General features: G+C 38.1%; 1 protein-coding gene across 1 annotated transcript in view; it reads right to left on the bottom strand.

Moving 5' to 3' along the window:
• The window catches only part of BAIAP2L1 (BAR/IMD domain containing adaptor protein 2 like 1), a 44050-nt gene extending 24005 nt beyond the window's left edge, over window positions 1–20045 (bottom strand). Inside the window, exons 1-3 of the mRNA XM_074919600.1 lie at window positions 19864–20045; window positions 10586–10661; window positions 7241–7327 (exon numbers count right to left, since the gene is read on the bottom strand). Of these exons, the coding sequence (XP_074775701.1) occupies window positions 7241–7327; window positions 10586–10661; window positions 19864–19914 (214 nt within the window). The 5' untranslated portion in view covers window positions 19915–20045. The remainder of the gene's footprint in view (window positions 1–7240; window positions 7328–10585; window positions 10662–19863) is intronic.
• Between the last annotated feature and the right edge of the window lie 919 nt (window positions 20046–20964).

Here is a 20964-nt window from a genome sequence, read left to right as displayed (position 1 = left end):
ACAGAAGCAGCTTTTTTTGGGGTAGTCCAATAAGAACAAGCTGCAATATCGATTTTTAAGCATTTACATTCTTTATGCTTAATAACAAACCCACACCTCATTCAATCCGTTTCTTGGTAGTAACATTTTATATTTTAGCAGGGAAAAATTATAGATCTTAGGAGCAACAATCACCAAAAGATCTCAAGCCAATGACTATTTGTTCAGCTTCACTGTATGACACCACATGACCACTCATTATCCAGGACATGTTTTGTGGCAACCTTCTTCACTGATTATTTCTGTTTGTTAATTATGGTTCTGGATATCAACATGGTAACAGGTTTCTCTTGCTTTTCTTTTTGGTTTATTAATAGCACAGTGCTAAGTATTCTCCACTCTTCATGTACACTAACTTGCATGAGCTTTCGCTAGGCCACTGACAGGGCACGTATTTATGAGTATCTGAATAGTTAAATTGATTTATAAATCAGTGAACATATACAGCTTCCAATAGCTCCGCAATAGATGGCCAGGCAAATTATTAGATGCAGAGTTAAGTTGTTCATACTTAAGAATCTGAGACTGAAGTTTTTCTTTCTTCCAGCAGACTTTTATCAAAAGATTACATGCAGAATACTGAACATCAAAAGCCACAGTACTGATTCTAGAGGAAAATAAAGTTGTCAGTATGATTGTTTTAACCTTATAAATGACCTTGAAAAGTAGAACTATAAATAGCAGAAAGTTTCCACTAATCCAGTTACTGGTTTCATCAGTATAAATGTATCTAGAAAGGCTGGCTCATCTCCTTCCATCTTTCTGTGGCAGACTGGAGGCCTATATAGCACAAGCCCAGAATGTTATTGTAAGATTAGAAGACAGAAAACTTCTCTCCTGAAAAGACACGAGTACTTTGTATTTCCTTTTTAAAATAGGTCTCTGTGTACTTTCCTTTCACAAGCAGAGAATGGAGTGGCTTCTTCCAATGCAATCTCGTTATAAATATAGTAGAAGAGCAGTTTATTAATGCTCCATAGGAAAAGCTGGCTTGACATACTAACTACTTAAACTGCAGCCTCTAAGCTAGTTTCCCAGAAGTTTCCACCAGATGAGGTGCTAAAGAGGTTCTGTAGTTGCTGGCACACTTCACTTGCCTTTCTCTCCAACATAATCTATTTCAAAAGCAGAACATTTCCACTATAGAAGGGAGGACACCAAGGCAGTAAGCAAGATGTGACAAGAAGACAGATCTCTCTAGTTTAAATGAGCCGGTGGAAGGAAGGGTGGTAGGTGTCATCTTTCTAAAACAAATGAAATAGGATTCCAGCTGAAAAGGTCGGTCAATTTATATGCTAAAGCAAGCCAGCAACTCTGCCTGCCTGCCTGCCCCTCTCCCTCGTTGTTTTTTTTTTTTTGTTTGTTTGTTTTTTGTTTTTTTGTGGGGTTTTTTTTTGGTTTTTTTTTGGTTTTTTTAATGTTGAAGTGCAACTAGCTACTTTGATCCTAAACGATAGGATTTTGTCTTATTCTGCTTGGCTTTCTCAATAGCACTTAAGTGTCACTCATTACTATCATAGAGTAAGAGAGCTCTAGCTTTGAAAAGTACCTGCTCAAGTGGCAATTTTGCTTAATCAGGAAGGAAATAAACAGTTTTGAATGACAAATACTTGCAAGATAGCATTTTAAAAAGATGGTATTGCCTTACATTACAGTCTGATTAGAAATTTCAGCAAGGAGATATGTTCTTTTTAAAAAAATTAAACTTTTCCAATTCTGTTCCAAAACTTTTTCTATACAAGTTGGCCACTTTAAATATTTTTCTATATCAGAAACTTTATTTCAGCAAATAGAAGTGAGGAGAGAGAAGTCCACAGGATTTCTTAGTTGCAAACATAAAATGGTTATCACAAAAAAAAATCAGAACCCTAAGGATTGAACTACTGATTACATTAGTATTAAATTTACATGATTAAACTGTTAATTATTAGTTTGCTTTAAAAGCAGCTAGTTACCAAAGGATCTCTGTTATCCTGTTAGATGTTACTCAAAAGTTCTGACTTACTAGCTTACTCATACAGATTCATAAAAATGCTAACAATTGGATAAATTGCTAGCCTGTTCACTAATCATTAGCTTATTCTCTTAACTAACTGATGGTTTATCAACCTTGACTCTCAAACTATTATGCGGTTACCCCAATAACTACAGACATTTGGCTAACTGCAGAATAGTATAAGGGCTCCCCAAAGAAACATGCATATAAATAATGCCTGCCCTCAGCTATCCACATGGTAGTATTACTATATTACTACATGTATTACTATATCACTTCACATGTGAGATTTTGTATTTGAAAAAGCATGACAAAGTTGTGAAGAGTTTTAAAGTTTCACCACTTGATGAGCAACCTCCATTTTGTGAATACATTCAAATACTTTTAGACTCAAAGCACAGTCCTTTCTTTTGTTCCTGAGAAGAATATCAAGTTCAGGGCTCTTCCTGTGTCGGGCAAGAATTCCACTTACTATGCACATCATTACAAATTTTATTTTTTTTTCTACCTACCCACCTCTCCCTATCTTGTGACTACCACAACCCAGAGCAATCTTTTAGTCCAGCACTTGCTTTTCTAGATCACCTGTAGTGATTTTTTAACCAGAATATTTTTCTTGTAAAGAACCCAAAATTTTTCCAAATTCTTACATTTCAGACTATAGATGAGCATAAGCTTTTGCACACCTGTTTCCAGATAAGTTTTAACAGAATAAGACTATGAAAACAATAAGCCTGTAACACAGAGTAATCTTTAAATAATCAGTCTTGGTTAGATTAGGAAAGAGATTGATCTATGATTTTCCTTTTAACATGCTGAACTTCTGGAGTTTAGTTCCATTGGTCAAGACCACACAATGTAATATTCTTCTTACAATTGGACTTTTCATATTTTGAGAAGCAATGAATAATTTACATTTATTAGTTCTTGAGCAATAAGATCTAGGTACATACCCATAATATAGTTGTGGGCAGCTGCTATAGATACAGTTGCCACACAACAACCCGGGACTTTACACCCACAATATAATAAATTAATTGTACCTACAATAGCTGGCAGGTGCTAAAGAGGTTAGTTGGGAAGATATGAGAAGTAGTATTCAATGAGTGAGCCCAATTCCTTGAATAAGTGAAGGTTGCAAAGACAACCTGTGCTACCAGAAAGAGTTTATTAAAATTATAAGCACTAAAATTCAGTAAGACAAAGCCTCATAAACCCATATTTGGAGCAAGACAAAAAAAGATTAGCAACACAACATTAAAGTTACTACTTTAACACTGTATCAGTGGTATAGTATCTACATGAATTTATTTTTAGTGCATTATTAAAACCCAAGATTTTACTGTGCTGATGTGGTATGCTGAAATTGAAGTGTGAAATCTTAACATTTTTAAATGTGCAGTTTCTTGTTTCCTGTCTTTTCTTCCTAGTGGGTTCTCCAAAAGATGCCTAGGAAAGATATGCAAATTCCATATTGCAGAATAAATTAAACCACATAAATTCAGGTTATGTTCCTAAATGCTTGTACTCAAGTCTGAAGGGCTACAAACTTAGAAATTTAAGGAAATAAAAAGTTAAAGAATGTTTACCTAAATCAATTTGTACCTTATTCATAAGGATTGTATTATGAATGTAGTGTGTTCTTTATTTCCTCAACTTACTCATATTATTCTGTATTAAAATAATCCAGAGAACTTCAACCAGACTTGAAAGATACAGATACTTAATACAACAGCTCTGAATCAGCTGGAATATCCAGATGTCTGTTTCTTTCTCTTCTGCTCCAATGTCATTTGACAGAAGAAAGCACTTTCTGGCATTTTTACTTGATTTCGTGCCCCAAACTCTGCCATCTATGCATTTTACACTCTACTTTATGAAATTTTCTTTGCTATTTCTTTTCCATTTCTGTTTCTACCCTGCTGTAGGGTTAGTATCCATTTTACTCTGTCATTACAGGAAGACCATGTTCTGCATTTCCTTATGAGAAGGAAGGATTGACTGTGTTTGACAAATCTTTACATCACACTTGGCAGTAAATACGCTCTAGGTCACCCAGCAGGTTTGGGTTTGAACTGTAAAATGACTCAGTGCAATACTGCAGTAAAGATTCTTCATAAATTCTAAAGAATATTGTGTTTTAGCCATCTGAGCCTTGCAGTCCTTTCACAACTAACTAAGTTTAACGCAACAAGACTTAATTTAGAATAAAACATTATTTTCCATCTGCCACTACTAATGGTGAAGTTGCCACAGGAAAGATCTGAAACGTTGTTTCCTGCTTCATTCACCTGTTCATTATTCAAAAAAATGATTTTAATATGAACTTTATCTGCAAAGGTTACAGCCTGATATACTAACTACTGGACAAAGGGGGCAAGAGGGGAAAAGTACCTAGTGGCTGATGGGTGAAACAAAACTGATGGAGGAGGCATGTACATTTGAGTCAAAAGATAATCAATTGGCAGATATGCTTTCCTTTTGTTTCTGCTGTAAATGATACAATGCAGTAAAAAAACAGCACCATGGATTTGTGACTACTATGAAGTCTTGCTATCCATAAGTCAATTGTCCTGACTGTGGTTAAACTGGTAAACCATGGAGGGGAGGTGCTTGTTTGTTTTTAAACAGACTGGTTTCAAGCATTACTTTAAACATTTACTTTAGATGTTTAAATTTTTTTTATTACTCAGATGAAAACATTAACATATTCTGGTTGTCCAAAGACCTAAACACTGGAAATCCAGATCACAGTATCTCAAATTATGCTCAAATATTAAAGCACTCAAAAATGTTTTAGAACTTGGTCATTGATGGTTTACTTAATTCACTGTGAAGAGCCAGGATAATATCTTAAGTATTAAAAAATTATAATGATCTCCTCCTGACATCTGTGGGAATGTTGCTATTGATTTCTGTTAATAGAGGATAAGGCCTTAAAATATAATTTTAAACAAGTTACAAAAATATCCCAGATAACACACACATAAAATTATGGAAATCACTCCTCTCTGCTTCTTTGCCAGTCACCTTTAGACTATTGCTCTTATAAAACAAGCTAGTGTGTCAGCTCACTTGATGCTCAAGAGAATACATTCTAGAAAAGTAGTTCACAGACATATCACAAAACTTAACTGATGACTCCTGACCTCTTTTTTTTGGCAAAGATAACAGAAGTATTATGCATGATAGAGCTGTCAGTGGTCAGTAACATGTCTTTTGGCAGGTCTAAAGAAACTCACAGAAGACAATTCCACAGTGGGCTGTGCCTACAGTAACTGCACTGAGGTTAATAGGGTCCACAAATGAGGAAATCACAGGAGTTTAACCTAGTCTTTCCACATCCAATACTGCTCAGAATGCATCTTTGTATTTTTAAAATACTAAAAGGTGCAGTAATTTTTTTTTCCTCTTTAAGCAAGGATACTTTCAGAGATGTCTGGGGCATATCATATTTGTTTGCTAAGTAGTTCAGTATTGTAGCCCAGCTTCAGAAATATTAAGACTTTTTCAAGAAAATGCAAATTGTCTCTCACAGACTCCTAACCACATTATCCTGCCTTTTCCAATGTTTACTGACTTTCCTTATCTCTAAATTTAGTATTCTATCAGAGAGTATACTGGAAAAAATCCAGAGTTTCTCTTTTCCTTAAGAAGAAAAGATTTTTCTGCAGTAACAGTTTAAGTAGAAGATTAACAGAAAGCAGTGTTACAGGCCTGACCCTGAAGAAGGCCATGTTTTCTCAATACATTAAAGCTAGGAAAAGGTTTATAGTTGCAGGGAAGAACTCACAGTGAAAAAGTTATTTTCAGTCACAATTCTGTGTTATCCCCAATATTAGGGAAAAACAGTTATTTTCTGAAGTCAGCTTGGGAATATTTTCAAACAAGCAGATAATATCCCAGTCATACAAAGGTCAATAAACGGATTACTTCTATGCACTTGACCAACCGCTTGATTTGAAAAATTGTAATTATGCATTTGTTGATTTTTATAAGACTCTGCATGGTTACTTTTAAACTTTCTCATACTTTTGTTCTATAGTTTGAAACCAGCAACTGTGCTTTCTGTAAACAACCTGCAAAGCAAACAAAAAAAAGCAACTACATTAGGACTGTTTGCTTTGTACTGTTTGCTGTTCTGCCGCTCCCAACCTTCAAAACATAATGTTAATACTCACAAGTAGTTTTAGAACAGATCATAAAAATGTATGCAGGCACATAGACACCAGCAGCCACTATTCAAGAAGAATCTTTCCCCTCAATTCTATTTCAGCAGAATCATTAAAAAACATTTACTAAAACCATTCTTTTTAATCACCTGAATTAACATACTATTGTGACTTACAGGAGCAGATGCATGTTACATCACTGAAAGAATCCTACATTGCCCATAATCAAAAGTTCAGAGACAAGACAGTTTATCAAGTTATTTTTGTCAAAAAGCGAATGAAGGCTTTAAACAAGCGTTTGCTCTTTACAGTATAGTTCACACTGTTTTGTAGCAATGTTCGAACCTTTTGTCAGAAATATTACAAGTACTTTGATAATTTCACTTTTGTAGGTTGAGCAGTATCATGTCAATGCTAGCCAAAGGAGTACGAAACACAGTGCTGATGACAATCTTTCCTGAAAATAATTTGTGAATTTTTGAAAGTACAGAACTTGGATTAATTTTACATTAATGTAAATGCAGTACATCTTTGACTCTACAGTTTCTCTTTCAAAAGCTCAACTAGAAAATTAATGCATCTGAGAACTTTTAGTGATAGACTCAATCAAATACAGTGAAGTAGAACTTCACTCTTCGTAATGGAACTCATACCCAAGAGAATAATTTCAGTTTAGAACTGTTGTCATACACTAGGACTCCTCATACCAATATCCTGTTGCAGAAATATTTCAACATTCATCTCTACTAAAACTCAAACTACACATAATTCTATAATAAATAAATATGGAAAAAAAACCACTTAACACATGTTTTTGAATGCATAAGCGGAAATATATTCATAAAAGTGAAAAACAGTGTTTTGACAATCACCTTTTAAGTGTCTTGAGAAATAACATACCTTAAGGGAATCTAGTGCCTTCCATTCATGCATTATTTAAGAGTAAAGCATACTTCTTCCAATCCTTCTCTACTTATAGTTTATATTTTGAAGTAGTTTTGTTTTTTTTTTAAAAAAAAGAGATTTCACTTACCTAGTTCTTTAGAAACTGGAGAATCGGCTGATATATCCCCAATCTTTGCAAGGCTATCATAATATGCTCTTCCAGCCACTACCATAGCTGGTGGGTGGGGAAAAAAAAGGTGTTAGAAAAACTGTTGGAAAACAGATAAAATTGTTGGAAAAAAGAACTGAATCCCAAACTTATTAGAAATGCCAAAGTCTCTCTGCCCTGTATTGGACAGCCAGACCACTGATCTGAGAAATGGCTACTGGCCATGAGACAATGGACTGACAGTTTGCAACAAGGGACATGGATGGAGCCCTTCAAAAGCAAGTCATCATTTACTGTTTAAACTGGCTGAAAGAGTAATTTACTTCAAAAAAAAAAAAGCTATGGTTAAATACAGTTCACCAAGTGTGACATATTTACAAGTGAAATGTGAAAGGTTCAACACATCTGATACAGCCACTTCTAAAAATTACAATTATGGATAACGCTGTACAGTCATCATATATTGCAATGACAAACATCATTTCTTACGAAAACAGTACACTGAAATTTGAGGATCTTACATATAAACACCAGCTTTTCCACTTTAAGGAAATTTTAGGCCATAAATGCTAAAACTTCAAAAACTAAGTCTCTGAAAGATGATGTTCAGGTTATGGAGATGACTCATTTGGCATTCTTTTCTCAATTTTCAACATACCATCAATGTTCCTGACATTAAAAATTACATTGCTCAGCAACTTAGTGATCTTAAATGTTGGAAGATGTCTGGTTTCTTGGACAGACATGGAAAATCAGCATTGATATATACAATTTCTGTACAGTTATTTTGACACTCCAGGATTCGTCACTGAACTCAGGATGGCAGAGAAATCTGTATTCCAAGTACTTTTAAGCGATGAAAACCTCCAGGCAACAAGTGCATATACAGTTCAAGAAGAAACCTGAAGGTTTAATATACCCCCACCCAGACAGCTGCCCCCCTTTTATTGTTTACAGTTCAATTACAGTTTTACAGGAACCAATAAGCTCTTAATATAGATCACTGAGGTTTCAGTTATTCTCAGTTAATCATTCCCTGGTTATAGCCAATTTAAACAGCAAAGCCAGTTTTGCTAGTATGAACACGGAAACATCAAGATTCAAACTGCAGGGGGGCCAGTAGTGAGAAACATTTTACATATGTAGAAGATCTACAATGGTTGCCTTGCATCTTCACAGCATCTAGAACTGATCTGCACACCACAAAGGAAAGTAACAAGGACATATGGCAAGGTTTTATTGTAAAAATCGGTGAAAAATACTGATTGAAGTAGGTATTCATTATTTTTTTGTAGTAGTATATTTTTAACCTAAAGTAGAAGCCAAGCAGGCTCTCACTGTTGACTTTAAATAAATTTTTCTGAGAGGAATGTAATTTGCAATTGCCAATTATGGGCTAAAATACTATATAGTATTTTAGGTCTGTGTTTTATAGTTTTTACTAGCAAAGGTGACACATTTGGTTGCCTAACAGCATATTCACTGAGAAGTCTAAAACCCTTCCAAATGAAACAGATTCTTTTTGAAGCTCTGTGCATTAGACAAGAGAAATTTCTATGTAAGCTGCGTCTCACAGGTACTCTATATTCAAACCTTCTGAACAGAAGAATTATACTGATGGAACAGTATGCCACCTGTATGCAAAGATTTTTAAGCTATTCCAACTCTTCCTATCTAATGTTTTCTCAAGATAACCCCAAGTCTATCTTTTTTCCTAAAGCAGGCACTAAAAAAAAAACACAGAAGAAAGTGTGTGATTTCTCCTATCTAAATCAAGAACTCCACTTGTATAGTCTCTTCACCAGTAGCATGGCTAGTAACTTCTACAGAAAAGGAGTTTTAACCTTTTATCCTCAAAACGTATAATAACACATTACAAACCTATCAGAAGTGCTTGTAAGTTTTATGTTCCTTGTCAGACTACTCCGACTTGTTTGGAAAGCTGCAAAGTATTTGTTTAGCAACAGAGTATTTACTCCTTGTTACAGATCTATTTATACCACTCAGGATTTATGGAGAAAAGATTAACAATTTATGAGAGTCTAAAGATGACTTTAATGTAGTTTCTCAACAGTGGTTGCAACATTGTAAACATTTATTCATTTGAAATTAAGCATTCGTGCTAGATTGGCTGACAAAGCATGTCTTAAAAGGCAAACTTGCTAGAACACAAAACCTATCAGCCTCTCCAGTGTTGCCGTGCAGTTATACTGTGAATTACTGATGACAAACTAAATTAAAAGAAGCACAATGTAACGTATCGATATTAAAGTATGTGAAAAGCAGAACCCTCAGAAACTAGTATAAATGTCTTTTAGCCAAATATGAACACATTTATTACTTCTGGTACTACCTATAATCCCTAAGGTTAGGCATTAGGTAACCACAATGTTAACCCATCAGGTTAGACATTACTGCAAATAAGTTAACATTTCCCTATTTCCATCTCTAGCAGGCTTTGTTTTAATCTTTTCTCAAGCCTGGTCTAAAATTTGCATGAAGAGAGATTTCAATGTCTATTTGGCTATGCACTACTATGACAGTATCACATTTCTCAGAGTACTAGATTACATGTAGGGGAAAGATATGCAACAGACGTGAATGAAGCAAAATTAGAGAGATTTTACATTGCTTTAATATAGTATCAAGCAGCTCAACAGGTCTGCATAGGTGCAAGCTCTAACAGGTCCTACAATATAAACTTTGGGAATCTAGAGCCCCATCTCGGAATCCCATTCTTAAATAGTTTCTGAAATCAATAATGGAAGTAAACAACCACATTATAAAAAGTTTGAGACTGGGTCCTTAGATTCAAATTTATTCATTCTAATTTTGACTCTATTAAAAAGATACCATCAGGACAAGAAAAAGATTAATCTGCTCCTGGAACTCTCATTCATTCAAGTTGTTCTGTTCACAGGGTAACTTAGGTAGTGATATGTATAGGTGAGCAGGAACAGATCTAAGAATGTGAAATATATTTGGAAGACATTTTCAGGGGAAACAAAAAAGAGACTAATTTACATATCTTTTTTTTCCATTTGTATTATTATTCTAATGTGGGTTATTTACACTTTATGTTCAGTTTATTTTGCAGTAGCTCTGTGCCTAAGTGTCTGGGATGCAACTTCTGCAGGACAGTAAAAAAAAAAGAGAAGGTACATGTGTTTGGGTGTTAGCACTTTTTTCTTAGGGTTTTTTCCCAATTAACACACATCCGAAGTTCAACATGTGTATAAGCTTCATTTCCAACTCTTATAGCCAATATGTATATTTAAATGAAAATGAAACATTCTTTCTAAAGTTAGGACCTAAGAGACTTACCATTAACAGCTTTTTCATAATTCTTCCCCAGATTTATTAAATTCCTCAGTCCTGGATTGAACTGTTCCATAACATTCTAGAAGAGAAAACAAAATTTGTGTTATAAACAAGGCAATTCAACAGTGGATGAAGATATTTATCTCAGTGTCACTTAGGTCTAGTCTTAAGTTTCATATGTACAGCATACACCTGAAGAGACTGTGTATGGATGAAAGATAGAAGACTTGGGAGGAAGGGGAGAGTAAAGGATGGAAGGGAGAAGAAACTGAGCATTTAATGTCAAACAAACAAGAAAAAAGGTAAACTATTTCAATATGAGTAAAAAAGGAATCTGGCTGTTTATAAGACAAAAGGATGTCAATTATGTGATCAAAATTGACATAGATCATTCTTTTATGGTAAGTGACAGTGAAATGAGTGAAAAAACTTTATCCACTAGTTGTTTTATAAAGTCAGACAATAACAAAAACTTTCTGACAATAGTTCAGGATTTGAGTTCTTCTCCCACCCGTGCTGAAAAAAAGAAAAAAGAGACACTCATCAGGTATCTGATTAAGGGAAGACTAAGCACTTTATTAATCTTTTCTAGGTTACAGATAGCATTTTGAGAAATCAGTTGGGGTTTTTTAATAGTTTTGTTTGGAAATGCTGCATTTTATTGTGTGAAGCCATAGTTCTTTCAGGAAGAAAACAAAAATGATGACCTTATTTAAATAGGAGGAAAAAAAAACCCAGTGCAGCTGCTTTGGCTGTTAAATACAATTACTGGCTGAAACAACCAGAATCTGAAATCCAGCAGCTCCAAGCATGACTACTCTCATACCTAGCAGATTCTATAAACTGATGAAGTGGTAGAAACTGTGACTGGCAGTTTCACAGTGCAAGAAAATAGCTACACCATTAAACAGAAAAGTTTCAAGTCTTTGCAAAAAGTAGAAAGCAAATTAAGCCATGAAGCATGAATCCAAATTTGAATTTGCCCAGAACTGAGGCAGTGAAAAAAAAGAGCGAAGCAGCTTTTGCCCACTCCAGAAATGAAAATCACCCACCAAGGTTGAGCTGGCCCTGCTCACAGGAAAGCTTCAATTTTCCTCTTTTCAAAGACAGTAACTCTTCTCCCCCCAGCCCTACCCCCCAAGGCCAGTCAATATTCCAGTTACTTTTATCTTGTTATGAACACTGAAAAAAAGAAAAAAGCTGACATGCTGATATAAATGCAGTAAATTATTCACTCCTCAGAATCATGCCCTTTAAGATGTCTCAAACACATGTAGCATAAATAGAGGTATTCCAAAATATTGGATGTTGCAATTCACCTTTGAACAACACTACGTTTGAAAGAGCCCTCTGAGCTTCACTTGGCAGCTTCTTGATTTCTTCAGGTAGAATCGCTATCCGAATTAAAGACACAGCATGTTTGTTTAACAAAACCCCTTTGTACACTTGTGATTAACTACCTCTGAACTAGTATTCTAGAATTTGCTGTATGAGTTCAGTCATTTAATAGTCAAGTAACCACAACATTTCTAATCCTTTTCTCTCTTCCATAAAAAATACAATTTCATATAACACCAACTGCCATGTCTCAGGAACAATTTGTTAATGAATATTTTCTTTTAAAAATAAATCTAATACAAGCCCTGAGAACCTTTAAAGTTTCTGCAGATTCTAGACCTTTTCCTAGAATCTTCCTAACACAACTATAGAGACATCACTCTAAAATGTCATCATCATGAACAGAAGATCATGAGATACCTGAAGAGACCATTCTGTTATTCTTACTATTTTTATGACAATATTTTATGACAACTCACATCTTTCTAGATACTGTTCACACAGCAGAACTTTCAACTTCAAGGAATTCAAAACAGACACTTTCTGTTTACAGGAATTAGAAGACACAAGATGAAATAATATTAAGCTTTTTACTACTAACAGAATGAAAATATTTATATTTAGTACATACATGGACGCAGAAAGAACAGGAATACTACCACATTTGTCTTATTTTCAGGCAAGGTCAGACAGAACTTTATTATTATTTTTCAAATATAGTGTTATACCTGAATTCCAGTTGGTTTAAGAAATGGAGAAAATAATTAACTCCAGATTTCACCAATAACACTTTAACAGTCATATCAAGTAAAAAAATACAGATGTTAAAACACGTATAAAACTCAAGTTCTGATACTGGTATAGTATATATGACATCAAAACCAGATACAAAATAATAATATCTAGCCCCACTGCCTTTGTTTGCATGGATTAAGTACAACTGGGATTATTTTCTGGTCTATACCACTAAACTCTTAACCACCCAAACACGATCACTGCAAGCAAACTACCTATTGTCCCCAGGCCCTTGATTTGTGTCTACTCACAAACCACATCCAGAAATCATTTAGGAAAGTGTGTTTCAAGTTGTGCCAAGAATGCCAAGGGCTATTCTAACAATTTAACAGTATGGATTTTCAAGCTCTAGTGTCTGGGAACATCCCTCCTCCTGTCCCAACACTAATTTACTAAGTGTTGCTGCTGTGCCACTGTTGCCCTCACCGTAGCAGAAGGTATTGTAAGTGTGAGGCTTTTGTTCCAAGAGTCAAGCTGTCGCTTCCTATTGCAACTTTTTGCCATTTCTTCTCAGCAGTGTACTAAAGATGATTTCTGTTGCCATACTTGGAGTCAGTGAATCATAAGAAAAAAAAAAAAAAGGTGAATTAGGCAATTGTGTTAGGATAGAGTCCTGTATTCTGAAGAAATGTGTTCATAACAGAGACTGTGTGTATCCATGGCAGCTAAGAATCCCAATGCCACCTTGAAGTGCCACCCTATACTGAAAACAATTTCCTTGAAAGGCAGATCCTGTCCCTGCTTACTCTGCTCCTCACAACAAGAACTTAGAGTAAAACCCTTACTGCCACCTACCCAAAAATTCCAACAGTAACATGATAATTATAGGTCTTGAAATACTGATTTTTTGGCATGTCTGTCTTAAGGATTCAGGGGTTAAGATTCCAGTTCTCAACATCTTCTAATTCAAATTTGAAACGGAAAACAGTAATTGCACCTGTGTCATGAGTTGTTTCCATTTAGGAGGAAGTCAATAAGAACATGCCCTCAGCAGCCCCCCTCTCTGAAGCCAGACCCCACAGCTCTTTATTTTCATTAGCCAACTTGATACGTATCAGGTATTCAAGTATAGCAGATACAGACCATGCTGTGGAAACACAACGGGTCCGCTGAAACAGAGAACCCTGAGGAAGAGTTCCACTACATCACATCTACTCAACACATTTAAAACTGCTGGGAAAGATGAAGAAACAATTTATAGCTCAGTGCCTTCAGTAGCTGGAAGGCGTACAACTAATGGATCTCTTCGCCATTAGACCAAGCAGTCTCTGGAAGCTTTTCAGTCTCTGAGCTGCCACAGTAGTTGATTGTTAGCAGAAGCGTCTGCACCAGTCTCTAGACGTGAACGCCCAAGGAGCAGCAAAAACCTTTGCAATGGAAATTCCCCTTTGGAATTTTCTTGGTTTAACACAGGGTATGGTTAGCTGTTCCTCACGGCACTGTGCAAGGCTCATCCACTTTCCTGGTAAGGTTTTATGTTTGATAGAAAGAAAGACTTAGCTTCCCCCTTCCCCCCACCTCCAACATAATCGAACGAAATAATTCTTACATGATTTTCCTCTCCAACATTAGAAAGAAGCATGATATGGTGGGGTTTTTTTTTCTTTCTACTGAAGACTAGATTCTCAAAGCAAACAAAAACCTGGCCGTGCTTCTAGTGCTCTTTTTATAGCGTTAACCACTGTTTCTGTCTTTGAAGTACTGTCCAGGAAGAAATATCTAGAGCACTTTTTCAGAAAAGGGAGACTGTCACACACAACTCCCTCTTCAGGATCAGCTATAAATTTGATATTTCCAAGACATTTCATATCAGTTAAAATGATTGTGGTATTTTGTTCAGCTTCAGAAGTTACAGGGGAAAAGAGCCACTCAGAAATCAATTCATATAGCTATTTTTTCTTATGATGTCTTACAGTTTTATAGCTTCTCTTACTTGCAGTCTAAGGAAAAGGTCATGAAAATGAGTGGGACTGAACACCAGTACAAAACTGCAAGTCATACATTAAAGCCAGATCTCAAAACTTCTAAAAAAAGCAGAGACAGAAGAACAAAAATGAATTTCTGATCAAGGGAACCACTAATTTAAAGTTGTCAAGATACTCAGAAAATATCACAAACTCATTATCTGACATGCTGTACGAAGACATGGGAAAAAAACTTTTGTCTTAATCCAGACATCACAAAGTGGAAAAAAAAAAAAGAAGAGAGAAAGTGGTTCACAACACATCACTTGCCTGTACAGTGAGGGACCCAAACTCAGCCTCCTAATTGTTGATCTAGTGTCCTATATTCTAGTGACACACTACCTCTCATGAACAGAATAATTAACTAGAAGAGAAGAGGAGGCACATGATCAGATCCTACAGCTTTCTATTATTTAGGATGAATGGAAATAAAGGGAAACACTTTCAAAAGAGGCAGCTAGAAAACATCTTTTTATGCAGAGAATTTTAGAATTGGCAAAAGTGACCTTCCAAGAAAAAGCATAAGAAACCTATTCTGGTCATTCAAGTCATTAACTCCTCATATAATCTGGTATAAGAGTCACTGTGTACCTTTTCACCACACGAAACCAATGTGAGTTAACCAGCCTGGTAGCAAGGAGCTGACTGAAGAGGAACAAGCCTTGTATTTCCATTTGCGTATAGGTATTATATCTTCCGCAGTTCAGTTCCTGATAGTCATATAAACAACGTTAATCTTCAAAACAAATGACAGCCATTGTAAAAGTGCCTTCCTGTAAATGCTCAGCTTTGCTTTTTGCTTAAAGACACACCTCACAGAACAATAGCTCAGCAGGTATGAATACAACTGAACAATGCATAGACTCCCTGTAGTTTCAAGTTTACATCCTGCAGGCATTTTGTAAGAGTGGATAACAATGTATTTGGGTAGAAATCTGAAGTCATAGAACTAGTACAGAAAAATAGATCTTGATGTCTAACATTACTCATATTACCATCACCATAGTTATTTATAAACAACCTTTGTATAGCTACTAATAATTTAGTTTAAATTGTTATTCCTCAATTTGGAAAATGGTAAAATTAAATTTTTTGAAAAAGTCTTTAGTGTTACACTATGTCTGAGAACCCACTTGAGAATATTTGAAAAGCCACATAGGAAGTAAATCATACTGCGCTGGAAGCATTTTGTACATTATTGTATTTCATCTCCTCCTTTAACTTTTGAAATCTACAGTACAGTTTTCAGAAGGGCAAGATTAAACCCTCAACAAATCTCACATTAAGCTGTCTCAGTTGTAAGTTTGCTTAACAGAATGGAAAAAAATAAATCAGGATGCCAGTGTGTATTCAAAAAGACTGATTTTTATGACTAATTATTAGTCAGCTTGATGGAACATCTCTTGTTTAAGGGAAACATTAATAAATCACCCATCACCGTGTTTCAAATACAAACTTTTTCAGGTTATGAACACATGATCCAGGATAGAGTCTAAGTAGGCATAACTCTAAATAAGGTCAAAAGAGATAATTTGCACTAAAATAGAACTGGACTTTATACACACCCAAACTCCCAAAGGCTCCTCTTCCCCCAGGTTAGATTTATATTTCAGGGATGCAAGCCACCCTTACTGCAGCATGTGCTAAGACCATGGGTGAATTTTAATTTTGGTGAATGTCTGGTAGTTTAATCTAATTGCAAGTCTTTTTAAAATACAGAAACATGGGATTTAGGCTTTAAACTGAATTTATCAAATATTTTTCCATGATAAAACAATACAGCCTACTAAAATAATTCAGAATGCCCCTGTAGGGAACACACGCCCCTCCAGAGAACACAGCACTCCATTGAACAAAGCTGGGGTTTTGGGGTTTGTGGGTTTTGTTTGCGTTTTTTTGTTTGTTTTTTTTTTTTTTTTAATTATACTTTGGTTAATAATCCAAATTTCTGGGTAAGGTTTACTTGAATACAGAGAAAAATACTTTTCAAATCCAAGATTACCAACACCAATGAATTACAGCTATGACAGTATTATCCAGAGCTCCGGAAACCTCAAACCACAGGAGTAATATGCGAGCTGCCTGCCCAGCCCTTAGACCATATCGGCAGAATGACAGGTCTGTAACTCAGTACTTTCCTGTTTTGTCCCCTTTCCCCTGCATTGTGTGTATCATAGCTGGACACCAAATAGTCTTCCCCCATACACAGCAGATAAAAATGAAACCGTATGAGCTGTGGTGAGACACCGACAAGTAACAACTTTCCTGGGGTTACGGACTGACTGTGTGTGAGGGGCTCACACAGTGCGCCCCCCAGCATGCCACATCCCTGCAGTGAGGTACAAGGGCAGGGCAATGTCATACCAGTGAACCTCTCAGCAGTTCCTTGGTAAAAGGGAGGCTGTGGCCCTCTTTAGTCATAGGCTCCCACACCCTTAGGCTTCATTTTGCACGTGCCATTCGTATCATGCATTGAAGTGATTCTTCAGGTATTACATAAAGAGTAAATGTCAGCCTTGATTTTTGTGTATGCACACATACACGTATTTGTGGATTATGTTGTTTATTTAGTCAGGTTGGCTAAAAAATGTTGAGATATTCACTTTCCGATGTTGTTGCCAACAAGAAGGATGAACTAGATAAAAATACAAGGGCATTACTGAGCTACCTAATGACTTCTGTAAGTATATTCTGAAGCTTTGTATAACACAGGTTACTACGTATTTAATAAATCCAATGGATTAGCACTGTAAGAAAAAGAGAGAACAGACGAGCAAGGCATTCAATTTCATTTTCTACTATTTTTCCCTGTCACCTAGAAGTTGTCTTTTTTTTTTTTTGAGAAGTCAAAAGCCTGTGTTTGGTCCTGAAGCACACAGATGCCATCACCACACTTTACTGAAATGATTTTCCCAGGCCAAGCCTTTCTTCTTGGTAGGAGAAACACAAACATTGCTCCTGATTTTATCAATACCAGCACAGTGTTTTAAGCGCCGTATTGCTAAGATGGCACACAGCAAGAGTAGAAGTTACATGAACATTGTTAAACAAAGGAGAGCATGCTCACTGTGCAGACTAAAGCACAGAACAAAGAGGTGTTCATTTGTTTTAGATGAGGGAGCTGTGATTACAGTCACAGCAAATGCTGAATACACAGGCTAGTGCTCTCTGCCCTTAAGTAGTAAAGAACTATTTCAAGATTTAAACTCTGATATAGGAATAACTGCTTTAAAGCAGACCCAGAACCCATTCTCTATCTGAAGCAGCCTTTATACCTTATCTGGATAAAGTTTCAGTTTTTAAATGAGGGCAGGAGGGTTTCCAGGCCTGTGAGTACTAGCTATGTGATGCGACATACCAGACCTCTGGAAATACCCACATAGAAGACATTTCATCACACTGTCAACCTTGACTTTGTATTACTGTGTTTTTGCTGGTTGTTTCAGTCTTAAGTATCCCTTTGAATTAGTTTTAATGAAGTGTAAACTTTCCCAGGAAATAAGTACTGAGTAACAAGGAAGGTTTTGTTTATTTAGAGGTCTATCATTCTTTTAAAGTCCATTTTGTATTATATCCATTAAAACACACAGGAGATTTTCGTCCCCCTCCCCTGTAAAAGTGTTTTAGCTACACTCTGGAAGTCAATAGACAGGGTACGACATTCCTTTGTCAGCACAGCCCTGAACAGTCAACTTCCCAGGTTTCTCTTCTGCGAGCCTGCATTTACAGGCTGCTCTTCTGAAAGAGAGGAATTTATGTTTGCTTATGGCCTTACCATGAATGTAACTGATATCAAAAGTTACCAGACCATTTCAGATGACCGGCACCAATTCTAGGGGACAAAATTTATAGCCAAGTCAACTCATTTTTCTCAGTAGTTTTGCAAAGTCCAAAGAAACAAAACAGCAAATACAACATGACACCAATATAACTGGACTAACTGAAGAACTAGACTTAAGAATGTTGGAGAAAAACAAAACTAACAGCAAAATCCTCCAGTAAGTGGTTTTTAAAGACCTTTAAATTATAACAACAACCTTCATAAATATGAAAACATACAATAGTAAACCAGTAAGATTTAGTAAACAGTAAAATAGAACAAATCCCAGAAAGCTTTCCTTTGGGCTCAGAGCTGCATATGTATTGCAGCTGTGAGTTCATTTGCATGATTAAATGCATTTGCAAATTTAAGTGCTTTCTCTAGTACAACACACTGTTCAGAACGAAGATTACAGATCTAACACTACCACTGCTATTCAATCAGAAGTACAATTATGGGACTTTTGCCCAGTTAGAATTGGTGTGTTTTGAAACGGCTGAGTCTATAGGGAGAAAAAGTTCAAAACAAGTGCTCATATGCAAAATAGTCTTAATTCTACAAATAAGAAGGCATTCTGGACAGTTTAAAAGTCTACCTACATAAATTAGGCTACCCTCAGTGGTCGGTGCTTTGAGGCAGTGCTGGGGTGTACCATCATAAACATGATTATCAGCTTGGGACACAGACAAGCAACTTAATTCAGCGTTAAGCCCTGTGTAGGCTCTGGCCTATATGCAGAAACGGTTCAAGCCGAGGGCCACAAGCACCAAGATCTCCAAACCACCTTGTCATCAAAACACACCGAGGGAATTCCGGCTCGCTGGAGAACCGAGCCTGCCAGAGAAGGAGACGCCAGTCCTAGAGCCTGCCTTGTCCCGGCGCTGTCGCGCCCAGCGGCCCAACCGCGCGGTCGGGGCCGCGGTGTGCCCGCCCGCCCGCGGGGGCTGCGGCCGAGCCCCGGCGCCTCCCGGGGGAGGGCTCCGGCCGCGGGATGGGGCCGCTGGGGCGCGACCCGCCTCGGCCAGCGCCGCGCCGAGCGGCGGGGGGAGCCGGGCCTCGCCGCTGCCGCCCCCCCGCACCCTTTCGCGTTATTTACAAGCGAGCACCGAGCAGTCTCTGACACACTGGGACGGGCGAGATCGCTCACGAGGGAGGAAACGAGGGAAGAAAAAAAAAAAAAGTTTGTTCGGTTTCTGCGTGAGGAGCCGCGGCTGCCCTGAGCCCCCCCGCCGGCCGCGCCTGTGGGGAGGCGGCCAGCGGCCCCCGCCTCAGCCGCCTCCGGTGCCGGCCAGCGGGGGCAAAGGTGGCCGCCGTGTCCTCAGGGGAGGCGGCGGCGCGCAGCCCCCTCCCCGGCCCGTACTCACTTTGTAAGTGCTCTCCGTCAGCTTGTTCACCTCCTCGGGGTCCCGAGACATGGTGCCGGCGGGGAGGCGGCCGCTGGGAAGAGCTTCGTCCCCGGGAGAGCGCCTCGGCCCCAGCCCAGCGCCGCCACCGCAGGCTCGGCTGCCCCCTCCGCCGCTACGAAGCTGTCAAAAACTTGTGGAACCAGCCGGGCAGCGCCGCCGGGGCGGGGCCTGCGGGGCCGCGGCTGCCTGACGCGGCAGGACTGGCTGGGCGGGCGGGGATCGCCTCACCTCAGCGCGGAGGGCGGGCGGCCCGCGCCGCCTCTACCTGAGCCGCCGCCGCCTCCTTCTCCTGCCCCCAGGCCTCCGCGGAGCCCCCCGGGGCCGAAGCGCAGCCCGCGCCGGGTGGCGGCCCTCTCAGGAGGCAGCTCGGCTCTGAGTGCCCAGCGAAGTAGGAGGTAAACTCTTCCTCCCAGCAATTAAGTGAGGGTCCTGTAAGAATTAATTAATTAATTAGCCCGTCAGAATTAATTAGTGTAGCCCTAGCGGTGCTGGTGAGGCTGGGCCCTGGTCGCCTTTCCACGGCAGCCCCACGTGAGGGAGAGGTGTGGGGGTTTCCTCAGGACCTCAGGCAAGGACAGAAGTGTCTTTTAGTCCTGGTCCAGTGCACCACCACAGCATCGTGCTACGTGCTTTTCTATTTATTTGAAAAATACACTAATAAAACTGCCCCCAGTCATCTTTCTTCTGTGATGTGACTCAGAAAGCCTGGGGGGGGGGGGGGGGGAGGAAGGCAGGAGTAAGCTATAAATTTCTGTGGACCATAAATTGTCCAGAGATTGTGAGATTAATTTAAAGTATGCTAATTGGCATATCTTTCTGATAATGTAATACCAACACTATCTTGAAGGACTTTGTGGGAATTTCATAATCTTGGGTATTTAAAACTCAGACGCAACGCTAGGTATTGAGTGTGTGAGGTGTAGTCAACATCCTTGCAGACTGGACATCCTTCTCTTGGTTGCTCCCTCTCCACTTTATTGCAGCAATAAAATCATGGCAGGAAAGCAACAAAACCTGGACTTGGAACAGAACCCTAGATGTTGGACTCTGGTGTGGGAG

Source organism: Athene noctua, chromosome 15 (assembly GCF_965140245.1).
Source record: "Athene noctua chromosome 15, bAthNoc1.hap1.1, whole genome shotgun sequence".
Lineage (NCBI taxonomy): Eukaryota > Metazoa > Chordata > Aves > Strigiformes > Strigidae > Athene > Athene noctua.
Note: the sequence above shows the minus strand (reverse complement) of the source record. Positions and strands in the feature narration are given on the sequence as shown.